This window comes from Candoia aspera, chromosome 4, assembly GCF_035149785.1.
Source record: "Candoia aspera isolate rCanAsp1 chromosome 4, rCanAsp1.hap2, whole genome shotgun sequence".
Lineage (NCBI taxonomy): Eukaryota > Metazoa > Chordata > Lepidosauria > Squamata > Boidae > Candoia > Candoia aspera.
The window spans coordinates 30,897,583-30,921,870 of NC_086156.1; the positions used below are offsets into that span (position 1 = coordinate 30,897,583).

Genomic DNA, 24,288 nt, shown 5'->3' on the forward strand with positions numbered 1-24,288 from the left:
AAAAAATGATCAAAACATCCAAGTATGTTTGCCTGGGCAAGCAAGAGGTAGTGTAAGTATCAGGTTCTGATGCTCCATTCTCTCTTACCACAGAATGCATGCTTTGAAGTTTCCATTCCTGATTAACAGCAATCTACCAGTTATTATTTTGTATGAATTTTACTTCAAATATTTAGTTTGCTCCAATCATAGTTTCCTGAGGTCAGATAACAGGAAAATGTTTCTACCCCATTAGACAGGGAGAAATGGTAGAATGAGCAAGCTACAAAGTTCAGATCTCCTCATGCTTGTAAAGGCAAGCCATAGTAATATATTAGTCTATAGTTAAGCTGTATTCAGACAAGCAGCACACAAATGTAGTACACTTACAGAATTCAAAACCTACTTTTATCATCTAGCTATTTAAATTACTGGCATACTGTACATTTAATCATACTCAAGAAATTCTGCTCAAAATGCATACTTTTGCATTTTGCAAATAATTCTGCTAATAGTTCTGAAATACTCCTTCATAAGAACAATTAATTTTTCAAAACAACTTTTATAAATAGTAACAGCAATCATAGTGCAAGCAAGACTTTCATTTCTGAAATTTCAAGAGCAAGCTTAAGGGCAAACTGGCACTAGTAATAACACAAGCAGAGGAGCAAGCAGTTCTACTGTGTTCTGTTTATTTACATACAAATTCTGTTAGCTTTTGCCATTTATCTCGGTTACATGTATTAACCAAGGTTGGGGCCAAGCCTATATGACTGTCATGTTCACTGATTCAATGTAGTTTATACATCGTAACGTTTCACATGCCATGGCGCTGACTCGCGTTTCTGTTTGGGAGGGAGCTGCTGTGAAACCTTGTACCAAGCTCTGTATGTGAAATCAGTACAATGGAATGTGTTTGGGTTATGTTATCTGTTCAAGGACTTTTCCCACAGACATCAGAAACTGTTAGGAGCACCTGGGATTGTGAACTTGAGAAGATTCTACGGGGGGAGGGATTTCATTTGCACCGAGGGCTTTTAGTTTGAATCTGGCGTGCTTTCATCATTCTCAGCTTTCTCTGTGATCCTGCATACTATTCTTTAATAAATCAGATATCTTTGAATTCACACTCATGAGTCCGATGGTGTTTTAGAATAGGCAACCATTACATAAAGCTGAGAATGCCCAAAGTTGTACCGTTAGCTCCTACCAAGATCAGTCTCTTCTGAGGGAAAATAGTTAACGATGGCTGAGTCAAAATCCACAACCGGGGGACTCGAGGAGACGGCTAGCTTGATGCCTGAGTCGACAGTCAAGAGCGGAGAACTGAATCTCACCCCAGAACCTTCAGAATCCCGAGACCTGTCAAGGGATGAATCAAATTCCAATTCTGATGCAGAGGAATCTGACAACGGGGAAGACCCAAAGCAACCAGCACCCAGCGAATTGCTCGCAGAGTTGATCACCTTGGATGAAGTGGGGGAACCCCAACCAGGGATGTCGGGGACGTCCTGGAAGTACTGGTTCCCACTAACCCCAGACAAAGAATCTACTACGGTGTCAACTGAGAGGAAACTGGGCACGCGAAGGAGAGGGGACTCTTGAACCCCTGAGAGACTAAGAGTGGTGGAAGCCAAAATAGAATAGATGGAGTACATGTTGAAAAACCTGTCATTGTCACTGGAGGGGCAGGGGAGGCGCAGAGGAGATCCCAGCTTCCCGCAACCATCCCCCATCCTCCCATCCAGACTGCCAGTGGAGTGGGGCTGGAGATGGCTCTGGAATGAATCTCCACTCCACAGAGCCCGGCTATCAGTATCCCCAACCCGAAAAGGAAAAGTTACTGTAACCTGGGGCCCAACCACTCAAGCGCCAGCTGGTTCCACTCCAACTGGAGGCAGAGTGAGAGACCTTTCTGTCAAATTCGATGGGGATCCAACAAAGTTATCCTTCTTTTTAACTAATGCTAAAAGTTATATGATGCAGTTTGGGGCATGCTTCCCTTCCGAAGAGGCTAAAGTAACTACCATTGCCACCAAGTTGAAGGGTTGAGCGGCTGACTGGTATGTTCAATTAAGTGATGCTGACTCCCTTGCACTTGATTATTTCGATTATCTCAGCTTTCTCTGTGATCCTGCATACTATTATTTAATAAATCAGGTATCTTTGAATTCACACTCATGACTCTGATGGTGTTTTAGAATAGGCAACCATTACAATGACAAAGATAATATCTTCTCCCCTTTGCCCTCAGACCAGAGGGACTGAAGACAAAAAAGCTAAAGATAATTCACAGCATAGCCTCAGTAGAAAAACAAATGTTACTGTAATACAGGTAGTCATCATTTAGCAACCACAATTGGGACCAGCAACTCAGATGCTAAGTGGCACAGTTACTGAATGGAAAATCACATGATCGCGACTGTGCTTATGATTTTATTTCAGCTTTTCTTTTTCCCTACTTCCCCACCGTTTAGAATGCTCATCCCAGGGCTGGAATAATTAGCAAGAAGAGAATTAATGTTTGTTATTTACATTCAGTGGAGAGGAAGGGATTACAAGAGAATAAACCGCCCAGAGCCCCCATTGGGGGAGATGGGTGGTGACATAAATTTAATAAATAAATAAAAATAAAATAAATAAGCAGGCACACAATGGGGAATACCTATTGAAAGAAATGCGCTAGTGCCAGCTGTCTATCTAGCAGGCTTGCAGTTTCAAGCTGAAGGTGTGAAACTGATTAAACTGCCCAGAGTCCCCCAATGGGAGGAGATGGACGGGGACAAATTAGATTAATTAATTAATTAATTAAAGTCTTGTCAGTTACAAACAGCAGCTATGAGCCAGCTAAGGTCACAGAGCTGAGCTTGTTAACTTGTGGTTAGCATCTTTTGGGGAACTGCTGTGCCAGGGAAAAAAACAGCTCAGGAAGAGATTGCTTGTTTAAGCAATCTCTCTGCAGTGCGAGGGGGGGAATAAGAAAAAAAACAGGTCAGGCACAGGACAATGCATACTAACTGACTGTAATGGTGAACACGTGACTAAGAGAAAGATGTCGTGAAGGTCATAAATGCAGGCACTGGTTGCAAAGTTACTTTTTCATTACCGCTGTAACTTTGAATAATCGCTGTCCGAAGCAGTCATTAAGCGAGGTCTACTAGTATCATCCTAGCTTGACAAAGTTCAACAGAAAGGGAAACACTGACAAGAAGAGACATATATTCAAGATGTTCGTGAGTCAAAGACTTTTGGGTATGGACAAAAACATTCTGGAGAGGGTACATATTATATTATGCTGTGAATTTCCCTTTCCAGATCTGAAAGGGAACAGGTAATTCATATTGCATAGGGCACTCATGTTACCTGCAACATAACAAATTATATATCCTACAATTTCAGTATCTAAATTATTCTATCAAAATCTTAACACTTAATAATCAAGGTCACAGAACATTACAGTAATAAACCTTTAAAAAAAATCAATGTTTTTCAACTCACTTGTTGCAGAGGTTCATCAATTATATAGGCACCAGTTAACCTCCTATCAATCTTAATAGGTCTGCTTTCTTCTTTCATTTCTTCTATGCACTTTGAGAAAGAGTATACAAAGTTAGTCAGTTTAGTTCACAAATTTAGTTCACAAATTTAAACAAAAACTATGCTTTACAATGTGAACATAAGTAAGGAAGTCCCAAATATATCAGTTACTGACCAACTGCAAATGCAGCAATCTTTTCAGATTTTTCTCCTGCAGTATTATTATAATAAATAAATGTTTATTATTATAAATAACAAATATTCCCACACTTAAAATGTGGCAAAAAAAAATATATATATTGGACTGGGACCATGCAGACCTAGATTCAAGTCACTGCATGACCATGATACTTAGGCCAACCTTATTTATAGGAAAGGTATGGGAAAAAAATGTGGGGAAATCCACATATACATTACATATACAGATAGGTGAGACAAAAGTATATTGAGTAAATATTCCACTCTCCCAGCAATAACTACACATTTTTCAAAAGGTCATACTACTTCAAAATGTACTAAATGTACACAATACATCAAGAACCATATAATGGTAATCTTTAGTGGGCCAATTCCAAGTCACAAATTTTTGAGATCTTCAGACATTTTCATTAGGCAAAAGTTCCACAATCAGATGGATGAAAGAGGTAAGATGTACTGATAACTACAGTAAAAATTATCTGCTTGCCTAAAACAAAACTTTATAGATTTCTAATATACAGGTAGTGCTCAATTAATAAAGATAACCAGGAGTGGAATTTCCATCACTAAGCAATGTTTTCATAAAGCGCAATGTCACATGACAGCATTGCTTAGCGATGGCAACCCCAGCAGTCCCCGCTGTTCTTAAGTGAGGATTAGAGGTTGTAAAGCGAGAACCTCCTTGTGACTTCCTGCCAGCTTCCAACAAGCAAAGTCAATGGGGAAGCCGGCAGGAAGTTGTGAATCCCAGGCAGCTTGCAAGCAGGCCAGCAGGTGGGTAAGTGGCTGCTGCAGCATAAGAATGGTCGGGTGTGGTGGTTGCTGCTGGGGGTGGGAGGATGCAGAGGTGGCTGCCAAGGTGTTGTGTGAGTGCAGCTGGGCTGGCGGGTACACGCTACAAAGTTTGAGATCCCTGGAATCTTGTACTCTGTAGCTGGGCTCCTTGGGAGAAGAAGTGGCAGGAGTAGAAGTGATTTACAGGAATGACTTGCGGCCTTCCCTGCTGGCTTCCCCACTGACTTCACTTGTGGGAGGCTGTCAGGGAAGATCACAAATAGGGATCATGTGACTGCAGGGTGTGCTGGGATAGCTGGAACTTTGAGGACTGATCATAAATATCACTCATTCAACACTGTCATAACTTCAAATGGTCACTGAAAAAGTGGTCGTTAACTGAGGATTACCTGTAATGTATTGATAGAATGGAAGGCCAAAACTGACTTTGGAAGGAACACAAATCTAGATGAAGGACTAGCTAGTTTTTACAAAAAAAAAAAAACAATACAAAGAGGATGCTGAGGAACTGGAAAGAGTGCAGCGAAGAGAAACAAAGATGGTGAAGGACTTGGAGGCTAAATCCTACGAAGAATGGTTAAAAGAACTGGTATGTCTAGCCTAAAGAAGAGAAAGCTAAAGGGAGAGAACATGGTAGTCTTGAAGGACTGTCAGAGGAAAGAGGGTATTAATTTATTCTCCATAGTGCCCAGGAACCCATAAGTGGAATCCTTACAGAGAGAGATTCAAACTTGAAATAAACAGAAATTAAGCAGTGGAACAGCCTGCCTCTTGCAGTCGTTAAATCTTTTCAAAAGTTAGAGACAGCCATTTGTCTGGGATGGTCTGAAGCTTCCTGCCTGGGCAGAAGATTGGACTAGAAGACCTCCAAGGTCCTTTCCAACCCTATGATTCTATGAATGTTTAGTAAAACTCTCCAAGTCAATATGCCAATGTCATAATTATGAAGAAAGCTAGCTTCTCCCAAAGGAAATTAATTGGAGCAACATTATCATAGAGAGAAGAAAAGAGAGGCCAAATGTGGAACTGGCAGAGACACTGGAAGATAAAAGTACACTAAATCTGTCATAAAAATCAGTGAATTAAAAAAATGCGAAGTACTTCCTGACAAAGGAAAAAAGAAGTAAATGGCTACAAGATGTACCTTTACTGAACAAGGTTTGAAGTGCAAGAGGAAAGCCAAAATATTATGGCGCTGGTATAGCAATAACTGTTCTTTCCAGGCAAAATCTCCAAAGCTTTTCCATTTAATCACATAGGAAACCTTGAAAGTAGCTTCAAAAAACATTATAAATCTAGTACTTTGTACTAGAACAGTTGTGGATTTAAATCCCTCAAGCTGTAAAATTGAGGAACTGAGGTCAAGATTGATGACTTGGGACTGAAAGATGAAGAATAGATAGGGTCAGGATATAGTTTGATCTAGCCCAGGATTTCTTAAAGTATGATCCTAGGACCCCTGGGGGTCCCCCAAGACCCTTTCAGGGTTGCATGAAATCAAAATTATTTGCCAGCCTATGTTGAAAAATAATACAATATTAAAATCCCATCAAACAGTCATGAGAAGTGGCAGTGAATACATCAATTTTAATTTTTAATACAGTAAATATTGATAAATGTAACCCATACAGACAAAGCTCTTTTGGGGTCTTCTATAATTTTTAAAAGTGGGAAGTGTTCCTTAGAGAAAAATGTTTAAGAAACACTGGTCTAATGCCTACTGATCTTCATCAAGTCTCTTGTAAGTAGTAGAATGAGTAGATATAAAAGAAGGATCTATTCCAAGTTAAAAAAAAATTGTCAAAAAACATGGGCTTACCCCATTTCCAACTGCAAAAGGTTAGCCATTGCCTACTTCCCTGTGATATAGACAGATTGACCTTGAGGACTATCAGGAAGAAGTGAGAGTTACATTAATGCCAGAAAGGGGTAGAATTTTTACCATCTTGTCAGTATATGTACCAGACTTTTGTGGAATTATCTAATATAACCTAAATGTTCTGGATCAGGTTCATTGATCTATCATGACGCTTCATGCCCGGGCCTGACGCTTGTATACAGAGGACTCAGAGGCATCTGGTCATATATGTGATGGGGGTGAGGGCATGCACCAGGGAGTGAGGCACAAAGGGAACATCTCTGGCAAGATTTTTGAGTTCAGCCATCAGAATTCCTTGATGCAGGGCAGAACCAGAAGTTTGGAGAAGTAGAACAGAGCCCAGAAAAGTGCCCCATGCCTATAGCCAGCAAAACAAGAAAAGGTGAAATGGACAATTGGCAGTCACAACAGACATATGACCCAGTACTCTTAATGTTTATCTTATATAAATGTGCCTGAAGAATATATAGCTGCAAGTATGGTGAGAAGATAACGTCTCTGGCAGTATCTATCACTGCCTTGGTTAACCTGGAAGGGAAAAAGTAAAGACTACTCATAAGTAGCTCAGAGACCAGGGTTCTGTAGGAGCAGAGGGACTTGAGCTGTGCAATGAGATAATAGTAATTAGCACTGATGAAATTACAGCATTGATACTGTGGAAAAATTAACTTTTTCTGGATAGGGTTTCAACTGGCAAACAGGAGAAGAAGCTGGTAAAAGGCCCTTTGAATTCAAATGCTAACTGCACATCAATCGTAAGTGTTGAAAACTCTTTAATGGACCATTTTACTCTTTAAGTCAGATCCCCCCGATCAAAGGTTTTACAAAACCCCTTATTGGAGCATCTACCATCATTTCCTTCTCCAAAGAATAGACTCTGTGTCGCCAGATGGGAGGGGGTGTGAGTGGTTTATTATGGCTATGGTGGACATCAAGAACACGGGGTTGAGATATGCCAGGAATACCATCTGGATGGGAGGGGGGGGTGACATAGTTTCATGGGAAAGCGGACTAACTAACGGAATGTAGTTTTAAAGTTAGGTTTGAGAGGGAACTCTTTATTCGCAGCTTGCCTTCTATACCGTTCATTACGCTTCATTAAAACAGTTAAAGGAATCCCAGCCTCCTGACTGTGATTGTGTGAATGCTCGAATGATCAGGTGCTGACACTTTAAAGGAAAGTAACACTACCCAAAATCAGTTGTTGCTTCAATTTTGCTGCTCAACTCAACTTCTCCCTTTATCTGATATTCACTTTAAAAGCCAATAAATTGATTGCCAGTAGCTGATGACATTTAATAGTTGTTTAAAAACTTTTGCTTACCCATTAAAATTAGTTAACTGGGGGGAAATGGCATATAGTACAACTTAGAAAAAAAACACCTTAAAGAAAAAAAAAATACATTTAAAAATAATGCCAATATTTATTTCTTGTTGCTTACCTTATTAATGCCAAATGAAGTTGGAGGAAGAAAGGAGTGTTCACACTGTTCGAGGTACTTCTCTGAATTAGTTTTTCCAAATAAGAGTGTTATCACAAAGCCCCTACAAAAATAAATTATATAACAAACTTTGAGATAATGTATTGACTAACATTCACAATACAAGGATGACTACTCTTATTGTCTATACATTTTTTCTAAGACTATTCTCACAATTATTCCATTATGTGCTAACTGCTCTATCTAAACAGTACTGTTATTAACAAAGCACATTTAAGTGAAGCTGAATTTTCCTTAATGCCTTTAAAATTAGCTTCGTTCCTCCATAGGGAATTGAAAATTACATTATAATTTCATAACATTGTCCACAGCAAACTTTAAAATGGAAGTAAAGACACAATTGAGTAAATCAGAACTATTCAGGAAAGAGTGAAAATGGTTTCAATGAGTACATAAAAGTTGAAGGTAACAAATATTTATACGTGTAAACTTTTCTAAGAAGCTTGTGTTCTCTACAAAGGATTGTTAGTAGGGCTGGGCAAAGCATCTGAAAAACTCCCAAATAAGGTTGTTTGGGTAGATATAAATACATTGGACTGTTAGGGAAATGTAAGTTACATATTTCCATGATATTTTCAACTTGTTTGTCCTTGACCTAAAATCTAAGCTTAGGCATACAGAGAGATGATATTTTATGTAATGTATAATGTAATACTTCATCAACAATGCCCAAATATACTGAAGCAATTTACTTGATATGCTTGATACTGGGCCAATTCACAGACATGATCACACGACTAAGTAATGTGTATTCTTGCACATTAGTCTTTCCTGTCAGCAGTTAATGATCAAAAATCAGAAAGCCCTAAAATCAACTGCATTATGTGTCTTAATTATATCTTGAACAATTATTAATTAATAAAAAAGCAAAAAAAAATCAGCCCTATATATTTTGTCTGCTATACACAAACCAAAATGCCCAGCCTGTCATCCTCAAACTAAGAATCGGAAGGCAAGAATAAATCCTGGTTTCAGAGTCTGGCTTGTTAGGACTAGAGTAAGCCAAAGATTCCACTTTGCACATAATTGTAAACAAGCCATCAACAGGGTCTTCAAATTTATTTAATCTTTAACCATTATAGGAAAAATAAAATGGGGAGCAACTGAGTAGCATGCACCAACACTTTGCTTGAGCACAATAAGCTACAACCCTAAAAAAATTGTGGTACTACATTTTAACATGGCTATGTCTTTCACCTAAGTAAATGTCTAACCTCACTACGTTAAGTAATTTAACTTTAGTAGACCTGATACTTTTTACTAAGGGGAAAGGGGGAAAAAAGGTAAAGCCTCCTTCAAGCAAGCTTGATTCCTGGTGACTTCATAGAAATGTCCACGTAGATGCCTTGGCAAATGTATGGAAGTGGTTTATCATTGCCTTCTGGGGTTGTACTTCCTCATTCAAGGGTGGTATGCAATCTGAGGGTTTTCTTGGACTTACAGCTCCTGCTAAATGAGCACATCACAGCTATGGTCGAGAAGGCCTTTACACAGCTTCATCTGGTGCTCTACTTGTGCCCTTTCCTAGATCGGGGAGCCCTTCAGACAGTCTCTCATGCCCTGGTCTCCTCATAGCTTGACTACTGTAACATACTTTACATGGGGCTGCCCTTGAAGATCACCTGGAAGCTTCAGCTGGGCCAGAAAGTAGTGTTGCGGGCAATGATGCCCATGTAACATCCCTGCTTCGCAAGATGCACTGCTTGCCAGCTTGCTTCCAGGTGCGATTCAAAATGCAGGTCATTGCCTATAAAGCCCCACATGGTACAGGACCTGGTTTTTTTTATCACCATTGCCATGTTTACTCTTCATTTTTGTCTATCATTACTTTTTTTCCTTTTTTTAATGTTTTTATTTGTAACTGCCCAGAGTTGTTGGGAAGAGTTAGGTGGCATATCAATTTAATTTGATGATTGTAGAGTATCAATCTTAATTTTAAGACTTCTTCAGCCTGATCAAGACATCAAATGATATACTTACCCACCCATAAAGCAGAGGATATAAAATGCAAAGTAAAATATAGCAAATGGTCCAAATGTAATTAGAAAAAGCAGAATAACAAGGCTTCCCCATCCCCATATGGAAAGATTGGTCTGGAATAAAATGAGAGACAAAACAATGTTTATGTTTACATTTAAGTATAAAGTCTTCCCCAATATTTATTTCATAACAACTTATTGGTAGGGTCTTTTTTTTCTTTGCTTTTTTCCTTTTTATTGAAGAAAATCACAGAATTAAAAATTAAGTAGATACCAAACAAAGATGTAAGAATATAAGCTTGAGATTGTACATGCATACACAATTTGAATTCCTAAGGAGAAATATCAACTTTTAGACATCCACATTAAATATTAAATACCACTTAATGCAGACAGACTGACATGATTATCAGAAGATGTACATAAAATACAGGCAGAAATCATGACTTACAATCACTTACTGCTTTTTGCATACCACATAGTTCAGTCTAGATATGTAAAGATGACATTCACAATAAAACAAAATAATTTAAACAAAACAGAACCAGCATTAAAATAATTATTAAATAATTAAAATAATTATTAAAATTAAGGCTATACCCTTTTCTGTACATATGTTGGTTGCAACACATAATATGCATGGAAAATGGCAAATTTAATCATCTTCATCTATTCAGAGAATGAAGTTGGCTGCAGTTCCTCATTTTTTGCACGAGTTCATGATTTTTCAAATCAGCAATTTATAGTTCATCCCATTTCATAAGCACCTTATCATTGCCTCCATGAGTTGTCATTTTCTATAAGCAAATATTATACACTTAAATGGCAAAAATTTTCAGTGTTCAACAATACATAAATTACAATGCTTTCAATATTCAAAAGTTAGTATCAATGGGCTAGAAAGTGGCTAGAGACCTGACTCCTATGGCAAATACGGCACATATTCAAATTAAGTATTTTTAATAACAACCTCATTACTAGAATTATTATTGGAAATGAATACTCAGTACAAACATGGCATTCATTTATCATGCTATCCTTCTATTTGCTGTCTTAATATAAATCAGAGGAACAAAAAGAGAAATGCAAACCCTTAAAAATGAAAACATGGAAACAGAAGTCTCAAAATTATAAAAAAATCATATAATTATAAAAAATGTATAATACAGTTAAATGGTATAAAATGGCATTTATAAAACTTTAGAAAATTATAAAGTCTTTACCAACTGCTGAAAGATTGAAAAAGCATTCATCATATAAATTGCCTCAGGAAGAATACCCCATGTTTAGTGCACAACTGAAAAGGCCCTCAATTTAAGTTATTAATGTAAATGTGTTATTGTAAGGGAAAAGGTGGCACCTGAAATACCAATAGTTCTAAACTGTGAAGGACATAAAGGGTAAAGTAAAATCTTTGAATTAGTTGTAAGTAGAATTGACATAACATAGCTATAACACTCAGTCCAATCTAGCAATTTAGCAACCACAAAGTATACTAAATGCAGTTTACAAACAATCTTCAAAGACAGCCATATAAACAACACATTATAATATCTAACTTTAACAAAGCATGGATAAGTGATGCCTAAATTTTTCCTAAGTACAGTCATCACTAGTACTCCAACCCAAGCTGATAAAAGTTGCTCAGTGCAATAAAAGCATACCCACTCCTAGCAACAAAGAGAGATCAAGAAACCCTGTTCCATCAGATAAGTGTTATTTCCTCTAGCATAAGATGAACATCACTTTTTTGAGCAGATGATTCATCTCCTCAAAGTACCTGACTTTCCGGACTGGCAAGCTTATTGGACTTCTCCCTGTCATTACGTGGTGAGGCACTGATTTAGTTTTTCTACCACTTCCCTTCAAATTGTCCAGAAGGATAAAGTTGGGTGACACCCACAAATTGATGACGAGTCATTCCAGACCTCAGATTACCCCAATCAAATATTTCACATGGATACTAAGTAATACATGGAATAACACAGAGCCCTACAGAACAAATAGCATTAAAAACCAAGGAGCTCAGCAGTAGTCTTCCTGGAATAAACTCTTCAGATAAGAATAGAATTACTGCCAAAATGTCTCTAAATCTAACCACAATCTAACCCTGAAGGATATAATGGTGTGATTACACTAAAAACTGTTGGGAATTCTAGGAATTATATGCACTTGTCCCATCTTTTTCCTGATACTGTCACCCATAACAACAGCAAAGATGACTAGACAAGTGGTTCTGAAATAGTCTGTAATTGTTCAAGTACCTTGTTTACCACAAAAATTCAGAAATTCTATTGCCAGGCCCCATTTTTATCAGGCAATGATAGAATGTCAAATGCTCCTCTTTTTTCTAGACCTTTAGGATTTCTTCAACGCAAAACCTTGCTTTCCAGTATCCTGCCATCCTTCCCTTGCCATAAAGGCAAGAGAAGTGCCATTAGGCACTGTGTTTCCTATTCCTGCAACATAATGGCCTATAGCTTTCAAGTCTATAATGGTTTCAAAAAGAGTTTTTAGGTGGACAAGGTAACTGCACCAAGATTATCCACTGAGATTTCTCTCTTGTGAAACAAAGAGATTTAAAAATGCTTGAGCTAAAACAGACTAAGAATATATTTGTAAGAAAACAGTCACATGATACTTAGAGCTTCATGCCATCTAATTCTTAAACCTTCTTACTGCATTTATGAATAGGTAAAGGTAAAGGTTTCCCTTGACGTAAAGTCCAGTCGTGTCCGACTCTAGGGGGCGGTGCCCATCTCCGTTTCAAAGCCTTGGAGCCGGCGTTGTCCATAGGACACTTCCGGGTCATGTGGCCAGCATGACTCACGGAACGCCGTTACCTTCCCGCCGAAGCGGTACCAATTAATCTACTCACATTTGCATGTTTTCGAACTGCTTGGTGTGCAGAAGCTGGGACGAGCAACGGGAGCTCACCCCGCTGCGCGGTTTCGAACCGCCGACCTTCCGATCGACAGCTCAGCGGTTTAACCCGCAGCGCCACCGCGTCCCTGCATTTATGAATAAGCATACTGTTAATCAATCATTCTAATGGGCAAAACCTCATGTTTTTAATCAGCCTTTAACCATAGAATAATACTAATGTTATGTGCCAATTCAACTATTTTCACACTAGCCTGACTACTAGTTTTACTTCTTTGGTAAAGAAAGACACTATCTTTCACTAATACATTACAGAAAGTTTCAGCCAAGGAGTGTCACTATAAGTTAAAATAATATGGTAAAACAGTAGCTTTGAAACATTTTTTTGTCCATAGAACACTACAAATGAATTGTCAGAGAACATCTTAAGTGTTAAATGCAGCTTGTGTATCACAGAACATACTGAAAAGCCTGGGGCATGTTCAGTATATCTTGGGCATTCTTTTAGCATGCTGGGATCTCACAAGTCTATTTTAAATCATAACAAGCTCTCCCATACGGTCATAAAAAAATTATCAAGATATCTCTTTATCTTAAAATGCCATGACCTACAAAATAGAGTTTGGTGTAGCACAGAGAATAACAATAAATTAATCCTGTTGCCTTTGCTAACAAAGATTCCCAAAGAGAACAGAATATTTGGAAAGGATGCTTACAAAAACATAATAAATTCAGGGAACTCACATCAAAGTAAAGAATATATTCAGGAAAACTGCATAAAGAAGATAGGATAGGGTCAGCTGAAAAGAAAACAGGATGTACATTAGAAGCATTTGTGTACAAAAAGAAAAGGTCCATATGATGACAACACTTAAGTAAGTTGAATGGAAAAACTTTTCAATATTATGTTCAACATCTAAAACTAAGGATCTTCTCAAGTGTGTGTGAAAGGTCCCCTGTGCAAGCACCGAGTCATGTCTGACCCTTTGGGGGGAAGCTGCTTTCGTGACATTTTCTTGGCAGAGTATAGCGGGGTGGTTTGCCATTGCCTTCCCTAGTCGTCATCTTCCCCAGCAAGCTGGGTACTCATTTTACCGACTTCGGAAGGATGGAAGGCTGAGCCGACCTTTGCCGGCTACCCAAGAATCCACCTTCTGCTGGGATCAAACTCGGGTCATGGGGAGAGTTTTCGGTTGCAATACTGCCACCTACCACTCTGCGCCACACGAGGCTGTCTCTTCTCAAGTAATTTTGTAAAAAAACTCATTTTGAGAAACTAAACGGAAGAGAAAATTGTGTGAACAGCACTGTTTAGAATTACCATAACCCACATGATATTGCATGTACAGCAGCTGCACATTTGGTAAACAACCTGCTTTACAAAGATGGCTGCCTGCATAAAACACATTTTGAATGCATGTTTAAAATTATATTATTATAGCAAAAGCACAAGTCACTGCTTCAGATGCTGTAGGATGTAATCTGGCATTCAAAACTGAAGATGCTGGGGAAGATGCCACTAGGCTTTTGACACAGGGTTTTTCCTTTGTTGTTTTCAGCCTCTGACAGACAGTATGAAATGCAACTTTGAGTAAAGAAACTCTCCCTCTGAAATATGGACAAGGGCCAGAAATGGTCCTAGAGGTTCAAGACATCCACACTCAATTTATACAGATGACACAGACAGAATTTGGGGGCATTATTAATAATTAAACTTAGAGAAAGTATATTAACTTGAGAATTCCCCCATATTAACCATACACAGAGATAATCATTGTTATAAAAGTGATGCCTCTGACTTGAAACAAGAATATAGCAGATGCTTCATTTTATGGTATCTTCCCCTCAACAAGTGAGATGGCCTATCAGATCTGATGTTTTGTTTTGTTTTATTTATTTAATTTTTTATCCCACCTTTATTATTTTTAATAAACTATCACTCTGCACATACTTGCAAAAGTATCTCTTTCAGCAGCTGTCTCAAATCCTGCATCTAATTTCCCTCTGTGGTGCATAGACTGAAGGTCTAATCAAAAAAAGAAAGCTAATCACTATTCATAAAATATCTGCTGTTGAGTTCAGTGGCATATATTTCCAATTAATATGTTAAAACCAGGAATTATGAAAAGACTACATAAAAATCAATATGGCCTGTGTTGGCCATGGACAAAGACCTTTAAGAGCTACTAAATAAAAGGATGAAACTTAGTTTACTGAATTTTTGCACAAAATTTGCCATAGAACAAATTCCAGCCTGTGATAGTTTAATTTATTATCGTTTTTAAAAGCACATCTTGGTTTAATTACTGGTTAACTTCATATGCTGTAATTATATAAAATTTTATTTGTTCTTTGAATTCCAACTGCTTTAACACAATAATTAATTCATTTTAAGCAACCTATATAATAGTGATTCAGTATAATTTCAAATAAAAGTGACATGCTTAGTTTTTTACTCAATTATTTTCCTCTGCACAGTGGAAAGTGGATATGAATTTTGTATTCTACATTTACAATATTAAAACATAAAACATATAACACAAGGATATTTTTACAACAAAGAATACAGCATATTTGAGACTTTTAACCTATGTCTATATTTATTATGATATAATTTTCAAAACTGTAGTTAATGAATAGTATGTATACAGCATATTTATCATTTACACTGCTGAATAACGCTTTCATTGTGCATTGTGTCATTCTACCATTCTTCTCCTCTCATAATGTTTTATGTGTTTCTACCTTCCATCAAATAGAAGCATTTCTAATGTCTCCTTGTGGCTTTGCCAGTAGACAAAACATAGGGCAAGAATTTGAAATAATGACTCATTACAACTATGTCAGAATTCTAGCTTGTTTCAATTACACAAAATCAAGATATATACGCTCTATATGCTTCTTTGCATACCTTTCAACCAGCCACAGCTGTCTCTAGTGTTCAAAAACAAAATGAAAAATGTTGAGCAGTGCCTCAAAGTGAAGAGTGGAATGTAGTTTCAGAGATAGACAGATTAGAGATGAGAAAGATATCTATCATTCTCATACTTTCAACATACTAGAGACCAAACAGAGCGACAAGTTGTATCTAAACAGTTGCAGTTGAACATATTCCACCTGTATTACTTAAAAATCTTTAGGAATTGTGTTATTTATTTATTTATTTTATTAAACAAATTTATATGGCCGTACAATTTACACACAGTGACTCCGGGCAGCTTACAAAATTAAAATCCACAATATAGAAACCTGTCAACCCATTATAGTGGTGCTTTAACTTTATTTACTAATTCAGAAAATACAACCTATGATGAAAGCTATTAGAAATAACCTACTGCTGAATTTAAGAAGACAGGCATTCGTTCACCTGTTGACATTGAGAGTGACAAAGCTAGGGAATTAAAATCTGGATCTAATTCTATTAATAACTGACTGCCAGTATGCAACTATTGTGAAAAAGTCGAATTTCATAATGGGAATCATTTGGAATAAATCAAACAGCCAAGATTCAATACTGCATTTATACCAATATTATTTATATATCAATATTTTATGTAGATAAATCTATTATTTAATTACACTTAGAATAGTGTGTTCAATTCTGGTTATATCTCAAAGGACATTAGGAGTTCAGAAAAACAAAGTGATCAAAAGGGTAGAACAGTTCTCTTCTTAGAAAAGGTTAAAACATGTAGACTTTGAAGATATAAAATTTCATCTAGTATGGAGCAACTGAATAGGAAGAAGATTGTCTCCTCTCAAAATACTAGAACCTGGGGTTATTGAATATATCAGGAAGGAGGAAAAAGCAATTTCTTCTTTATACAGCATACATTTTAACCTGTAGAATTCACTATGTAAAGGTGTATTGATACAGTAAATGTCTGAATGTAACAATAATGAATATTGTTATTTATGACTACAAATACCAGCATATCTTTGAGTTCTAGTCAAACACATCTGAACTGCATTGCATTGGAGAAGGCCAATCTAGGTCTGTTAGAATCCAAGTTGCAAAATCTACTCAGTAAATGAAGCAGAACTATCCTTTTTAATGTTGATATAGGAACAGAATCCAGTAACAAATACCAATTATAAAATATTAGTGCAACGAAGCTAGCATTTATTTTTCTGTAACATATCTTTAAAAAAATAGAGGCTAGCTATTAAACAAACATTCAACAAAGTATCCTATGAGATTCTACCAGAAAGGCGTGGGCCTATCTGTGGTATGATAAAGTTAATAAATATTTTAAAAACCATTTTGTTAAGAGTGCCATAATGAGGGTTTGAAACAAATATAAACCAAGATGTCCCCTAATGTACCATTGTGGTTGTCACCTCATGAAGCATTTGTTAGAAGAGAAAATGTGGGGGGAACAAGTTGGTTAAATTATAAAGATTTGTTAAATTTTGAAGACGGTGAACTGAACTTAAAACAAGGGAACTGTTAGAGTTGGAAGGTTTTACATGTCATTGGTTTACATATGTACAATTGTTAGAATGTTTTTAAGTGGATAAAAAGAATGTTAGATTTGTTAATGAAACAATTCAATTTGAAGTGGAACTTTGTATAAATGATGAACATATTACAAAGATGTATAAAATGTTACAGATGAATTTAGAAGATGAACAAGTTAAATAATATATGATTAAATGGGCTAAGAATTTTGAATACAATATTATGTTGGAGCAATGGGAAAACATGTGGAACAAAGGTTTGAAATTTACTTTGAATTATAATCTAAAAGGGAATTTTTATAAAATGATGTATCGTTGCTATTTAACTCCGGGTAAGTTGTCAAACATGTATAATGAAGTAATGAACATTTGTTGGAACTGTTCCCTTGGTGAAGTAACTTTTTATCATCTTTGGTGGACTTGTGAAAAGGCCAGAAAATTCTGGGACCAAATATGTGCCAATATTCAAAAGATCCTAAAGTGGACTTACAAAAAATAACCCAGAACTGTTTCTCTTGGGTATGATGGAGAAGCAGCTAGAGAAACAACACGGAACTTTGCTTTTATATATGATTACAGCAGCAAGAATTTTATATGCACAAAGATGGAAAGATCCACAAATACCTTCAGTAGAGGACTGGATTATTAAACCGATGGAGCTGGCCCAAATGGCCAAGTTAACAGCACTGGTAAGAAAAAATACTGTTTCTGGATTTGTTTCTACATGGCAACCACTTTTAGACTACTTGCTTGTGTCAGAAAAAAATGATGTTTTGATTTTGGGTTTTAATGATTAAATGGCTTGATTTGATAGAAATAATGTTACTAAGGTTTAACTAATGGTAAGAGATTATACTTGTAAATATGTATTTTGGAAATACTTTCCAAGATTATGCTTGGTATTAATTTATAGGATATTCTTCAAGGACAATGTTGACATTCAATACACATGTAACAAACAGTATCTGGGGTATTATTTATATCACTCCTCCACTCGGTTTTCAATTTCTGTCACCTATGTCAATCAGACACAACCAGTTAGCATGGCTCTCAAATCTTAGGTGTTTTCCTGAGCCTGATAACACTTTGTGCAGATCATGTCATTTTGTCACATAAGAATTTTCATTTGTTAATTAAAATTTTAATACTATATTTTCTAATAGGAAGAAAAAGACTTTTTTCCTCATCTATAAACTGGGGGCCACAGTCTTGTATTTCCTGAGAATAACAAAACATAATGCTGTGTGAACGGGCTAAAGTACAAATGTAGATATGCTTCTAAAAAGCATGGATGGCTTTGAAGATTAGCCTAAAGATCAGCTGTTGCCTAGGAGGGCTATTTGTTGATAAATTTAACTGTCTTCTAATGCATGAATAGGGATTCTCTATCTTTTCTTTGCTTTTCTATCCAGTGACCTTTTCTTTACACCTGATCTCTCTTCAGTTTTGCTTTTTCTTTCTTCTCTTTCTTTTAATATTTTTATTAAGAATTTTAATTACAATAGTAAAAATGAATACAAACTAAACTTAGAGAAAGAGTTTCTTTTCTTTCCTAATACACCTACGTCTTTCTCTTAAACCATCTGCATCCATTTCTTCCCTCCTCCTTCCTCCTTTTCTTTCTGGAAGGAAAGGGAAAGAGATCCATTCATATATAACATGTTTCTGAGAGTAGTCTGCACGTGTGAGAGAATATGGAGATGAGGATCAATTAGTTTTATAAATGGGATTCCATATTTATAGATAATTAATTTTGATCAGTTTTATTAATCTAATTAATATAAAGTCTACCTTTTTCTTGAACCTGCCTTTTTCTGGAATGTGCTTCTAGTACACATATGCCTGCATACACACACATACACATGCCACACACATATGGACGTTACTTAGGTCGGGGGAAATCTCTGGGATTGGCTTCAGCTGAAGTCAGCAACCCTAGACACACAAAGCAGAGTAAAGTAGGTATTGCACAGGATTTGGGCTTGTGCTTTCTTTTTCTTATCTATGGTATATGATCAATCTATTTCAGATACCAACTTTTTTTCTATCTAGTCTTCATTTGTGGCTGGGAGAGTCTTTATAAATTCAGCATTGCTGAATTAATGCACTTGAAACTTTCATTCTTTTTAAAAGGCATTTAGAACCAGTAGACTAAGTTTAGGAATTTAAAGTAAGAAGTACATTTGATTGAATACTGTCACAAATCCCAAAACATTGTGCTGTTCCAAATTACACTGATCCTTATTTTAATAATAAACCTACAGTTTTTTTACTGTTGTTTCTCATACTTATATGGTACAGTTTTATAAAGCAGTGATGTCCATATTACAAGCAGTTGTACCTTGCCCATAGGATAAGTATTACTATGCTGTATTAAAAAGCAGGACTTTATAACTGCTTACAACATCCATGGAAGGGACGCGGTGGCGCTGCGGGTTAAACCGCTGAGCTGCCGATCGGAAGGTCGGCGGTTCGAAACCGCGTGGCGGGGTGAGCTCCCGTTGCTAGTCCCAGCTCCTGCTCACCTAGCAGTTCGAAAACATGCAAATGTGAGTAGATCAATAGGTACCGCTTCGGCGGGCAGGTAACAGCGTTCCGTGTCATCATGCTGGCCACATGACCACGGACGGGTCCTTACAGACAACGCCGGCTCCAAGGCTTAGAAACGGAGATGAGCACCGCCCCCTAGAGTCGGACACGACTGGACTTTACGTCAAGGGAAACCTTTACCTTTACCTACAACATCCATGAGTCAGAAACAGCATACTGAAACTGTAATTAATGGAACCATATTCAGTGGACTTTTGATGCAATGGACCAAATTTCTGCCTGGATATCCCCGAGAAAAGAAACAAGGCTGTTGGATGTGAAGTAGTCTGAATGAAGCAGTTAAAATCATGTTAATTTTACCTTAATTTTATGAACCTATATGTGGCAACATACATCATTTATGTGACAATGTCATGATGCAAATTATATACCATACACTTATATTTAATGGAAATAAGGAGTAACAGATCCCAAACAGTCTGTTAAAACAAGGTTTCACTGTATTATCAAGAAATAATACTTTTGATAAGCAACTCTACTAACTAAATGTGGAAGGTATGGCGTGTGATTGTAACATTCATTCAAGTAATCAGTTTAATATACATATTGAAAAAGCATAAAAAAGGAAAATATTTTACATAGAAAATAATTGTTTCCTAGCAGACAAAATATGTATTGGAAGGATATTTATTTAATTTGCTGTGAAAAGGAAAATTGGGTGATTAATAAAGATCATACCCAGTCATATAATACTGAGATATCAATGATTACGACAAATAAAATATGACTTTACTCCATTATCTTGTAAAAATCCACACAGCTTCCTATACTGTAATGCTTCAGAAGCAAGCTAAACAGCAAGTTTTCAAAATATGAAGATCAAAATGCTATAAACATTAACATATAAATCCTACTGAGCTCTAGGGAGATTTCTCCCAGAAATACATGTATATGAGCGCAGCCCTCAAGATTTTCAACAAAAATCAATCTAATAGCAAACTATGAAAAAATAATAACTCACAAAATAAAACTGAACTGGAAATTACTGAACAATTTGAATGAAATATTTTGGCCCACAGAAATGCTTAAAATTCTTTTAGCTGCTGTTTTGTTACTACAAGTTCTCTTGTAGTATGCAAAAAGTAATTAGAAAAATGTATGGGATTAAGCTACTTTCTCCTATAAGGAAGATCAGTAGTGCAAGAGTGTCTGACTTTCAACTGTTTAACAGTAACATCAAAAAGCCCCCTCTAGTTCACCCTGCCAATCTCAAAAGATAAGCTTTTAGAGTCCCTGACCTGTAACAGTCCTACCCTAACCATTTTAATTTGCACATGCATGGTTTTTTGATAAATTCTACAGAATACATTAGATAACTGGCTCTGTGCCCTAGCCACTATTCTGTAGTGGACATGCAAGTGCTGCTATAAAAACAAACAAACAAAGCAGATGGCACAAGCCTGAAATCTATCCAAACCGGCACTGATAAGTTTCTGTTGTCAGCATCTAAAATGAAACATTTTAATTTGCAAAAATAGAATCAAGTCAATAAAGTTCTGAATCATACTTAAATATAACTTCATCAAATCTGTTATCAGGCTGCATGAGAGAAACAAGCAATGAATACAGTATAAACTTAAAAAAACAGTTCTCATGTATTTATAATTTATTTATAATTATACTCTGATGCATTTATAATTGCTTTGATTTTTTCCTTTTGGATTTTGGTTTCTTATCACCTATTTTGATTTTTTTTTCTTTGCCTTCATTAAAGAAGTGCATTCAGTCCTGGCATCACAAACTTAAGTCTTTTTTTTTATCAAGTTTAAACTTGTCCTCTTAGTATTTCATGTCACAACTTCTACATGAATATATTATAACATACTCTAAATGCTATTAACAATGAACATATCAAGACATTTTAAATCTAGTGGACTCTTAAAAAAGAATACTGTGCATTACATTTAACAGAGATGGTTATTAAGTGGCTCACATAATTTACACCCTAATTCCAGTACCTGAATCTTTGCTTGCAGTACTGGCACAACAAGAGATTTTTTTTAATTAGATGTAAGAGCGCCGACATACAATTATAATCACATATTTATTGCCTACCAATAAGTCTCTAGATGAAGCCCCACATTAACTATTTGATTAGCACATTAATGCTAAAATTGGATTTTTAGTTAAATTTATGCAGCAGCAAAATTGTGATTCCAGAGCCTTTCTTTACAATCTCATAGATACAGCAGCTATTACTTATGCTGTCCACAAGCAATTGTTCCAATCAACACTGGAAATTGGTATGAAGTTTGTCATGTCTGTTCAATAAGTCATATTTCTTTGCACCATTATGCACATTTCAACAGTCATGACTTGGCCACCATGAGATCCTGTGATGTGCAAGAATTTGTTCCCTAATAAAGGATAAAACAGAAGATGTTGCAAAGTCTGCCACTCACTAAATACGTAGATCTCTTGTTCAGTGAAATACCCCAGTTTAACCAAGTGGATTCTGGGCTTATTGACCCAATTACAAATGGCAGAATTGATGCATTCCTCCTCTACTTCAGCAGACAACTTGCTCTTTCACCTTTAATCTCTGTGAGATTTCTTCAGTAATGTTTGCCATAGTTCCTCTCCAGAATCCTTCAAAGGAAGTGTTTCTACAATGTATGTCTGTGTATATGACACATGCATCTTCAAATCATAGAGGTACCACTATCTTTTTTCAGGCTCATGTGACTGTTTTCTAAACTGGTCCTAGCTATCGCCACATGTAAAGCAGTATCAAACCTGAGAAAAAAGAGAGCTGTTTCAGCTAATTAAAAAAAGGTATTTCACATGCAATCTTATACATTGTGAAGCACCTCTTTTGAAGGAATTCTACAGTACAAGTATTTAATTATTTCATTGACAATTTGTATGATCTAAAAATCGACTCCACTTTGTGATGCAGTTATATAGAGGATGTGTAGCATCCTCCAATTGTCATTTTCTGCCATTTTGATTGGATACAGTTATCTAGAGGAGCTATTACAGTAGAAATATATAATTTAATGGGTTTTAAGCAACCTATGACAATTTGGCAGCTGTTTTTCAATAAAAAAATCAAATTTTCTTCTGACTCTGAGAGGACTGTTACTTATTCAAAACTAGATTATCAAAGGGCTAAGGAAGAACAAATCGTTGTGTGAGCTCCCCAATAAAAGTGGGGAGACACTGTTTCTCAATTTCTCTATGCATTTTAAATGAAAGTTCGTTATTTAGGGTCACTCCAAGATATAGCAGGTTTTTACTGTGATTTAACCAAGTTCCATTCCAGCTGACATGTGGAATGAAGTTGAGTTTTAGGTGTACAAAAGTAAGCTGGTTAGCAACATAACAGATAGGCAGCTTTTCTAATGCTATTTTCTTTTTTAATCAGTTCAATCGTGTCTGATTCTCAGAAACTGCCTGGACAAGTCCCTGCAGTTTTCTTGGCAAGATTTTCAGAAATGGTTTGCCACTGCCTTCTTCCTACAGCTGAAAGAGTGTGACAGGCTAAAGGTCACCCAGCTGGCTTTGTGCCTAAGGCGGGAATTTCTAATTTAATAATTTAAATTAATAATTTAATTTAATAATTTCTAAGCATTTCTAATGCTATTAGTCTCTTTTTAATCTGAATAAATTCCCTTGCTTCCATTCCCTAATCTATCGGTTCAGATTATTTATTTGTTTTGTATATGAATGGATTGGTGAATAATTCATAAAAATGTACTCTCTTCGTAGTAAGCCATTCAGGTGAATATGCTATCAGCTGCATTTGCATTCAAGCTAGACATAGAAGTGGCAATTTTCAACAACTAGATCAGTGTTTCTCAGATTACGGTCCAAGGACTCCTGGGGGGTACTCTCAGGGTCCATAAAATCAATATTATTTGCCAGCCTATGTTGAAAAATAATACAATGCAGTATCAAAATCCCATCAAACGATCCTGAGAAGTGGCAGTGGCAGCAAATGCTTCAATTTTAATTTTTAATATGATAAATATTGATAAATGTAACCCATACAAACAAAAGCTCTTTTGGGGTCCTTCATAACTTTTAAAAGTGAGAAGGAATCCTGTAAGAAAAAGTTTAAGAAACACTGGTCTAGATTATTTACAGTATATTAGCTTCAAATCTTGTTTCAGATTATATACCTACCATAACATAAATAATTGTGTAGCATGCCTTTTATCAAGCAGTCAGTTTAACAAGACTGATAAACACTCTGCCTGAGATTTAGGGAACTCTGAAAACCATCTTCAATATATTGAGGTTCAATATCTGGACTGTATATGGTTTTCCTGGTTGAAAGCAATGGTCCTTGTTCAAGTATGAGTTATTTATCCCCTAAGGGTGAAAGGTGGTTCAGAATTATGCACTCATAATTCTGACAGAACAGACAGAATAGGAGGGAGACTGGATTGAAGATTTGTGCATCTGAAGGAGCACTGGCTGGTTTCAAGCAATGATAAATACATGACTACCTCCATGTTTT

The 24,288-nt window shown here is 36.4% G+C and overlaps 1 protein-coding gene across 3 annotated transcripts in view; it reads right to left on the reverse strand.

Annotated features, from left to right (window-relative positions):
- SNX13 (sorting nexin 13) overlaps window positions 1-24,288 on the reverse strand; it is an 81,597-nt gene that overhangs the window by 51,752 nt on the left and 5,557 nt on the right. For all 3 annotated transcript variants that reach the window (XM_063303733.1, XM_063303732.1, XM_063303734.1), the window contains exons 2-4: window positions 9,871-9,983; window positions 7,831-7,933; window positions 3,478-3,567 (exon numbers count right to left, since the gene is read on the reverse strand). In XM_063303733.1, the coding sequence (XP_063159803.1) occupies window positions 3,478-3,567; window positions 7,831-7,933; window positions 9,871-9,983 (306 nt within the window). The remainder of the gene's footprint in view (window positions 1-3,477; window positions 3,568-7,830; window positions 7,934-9,870; window positions 9,984-24,288) is intronic.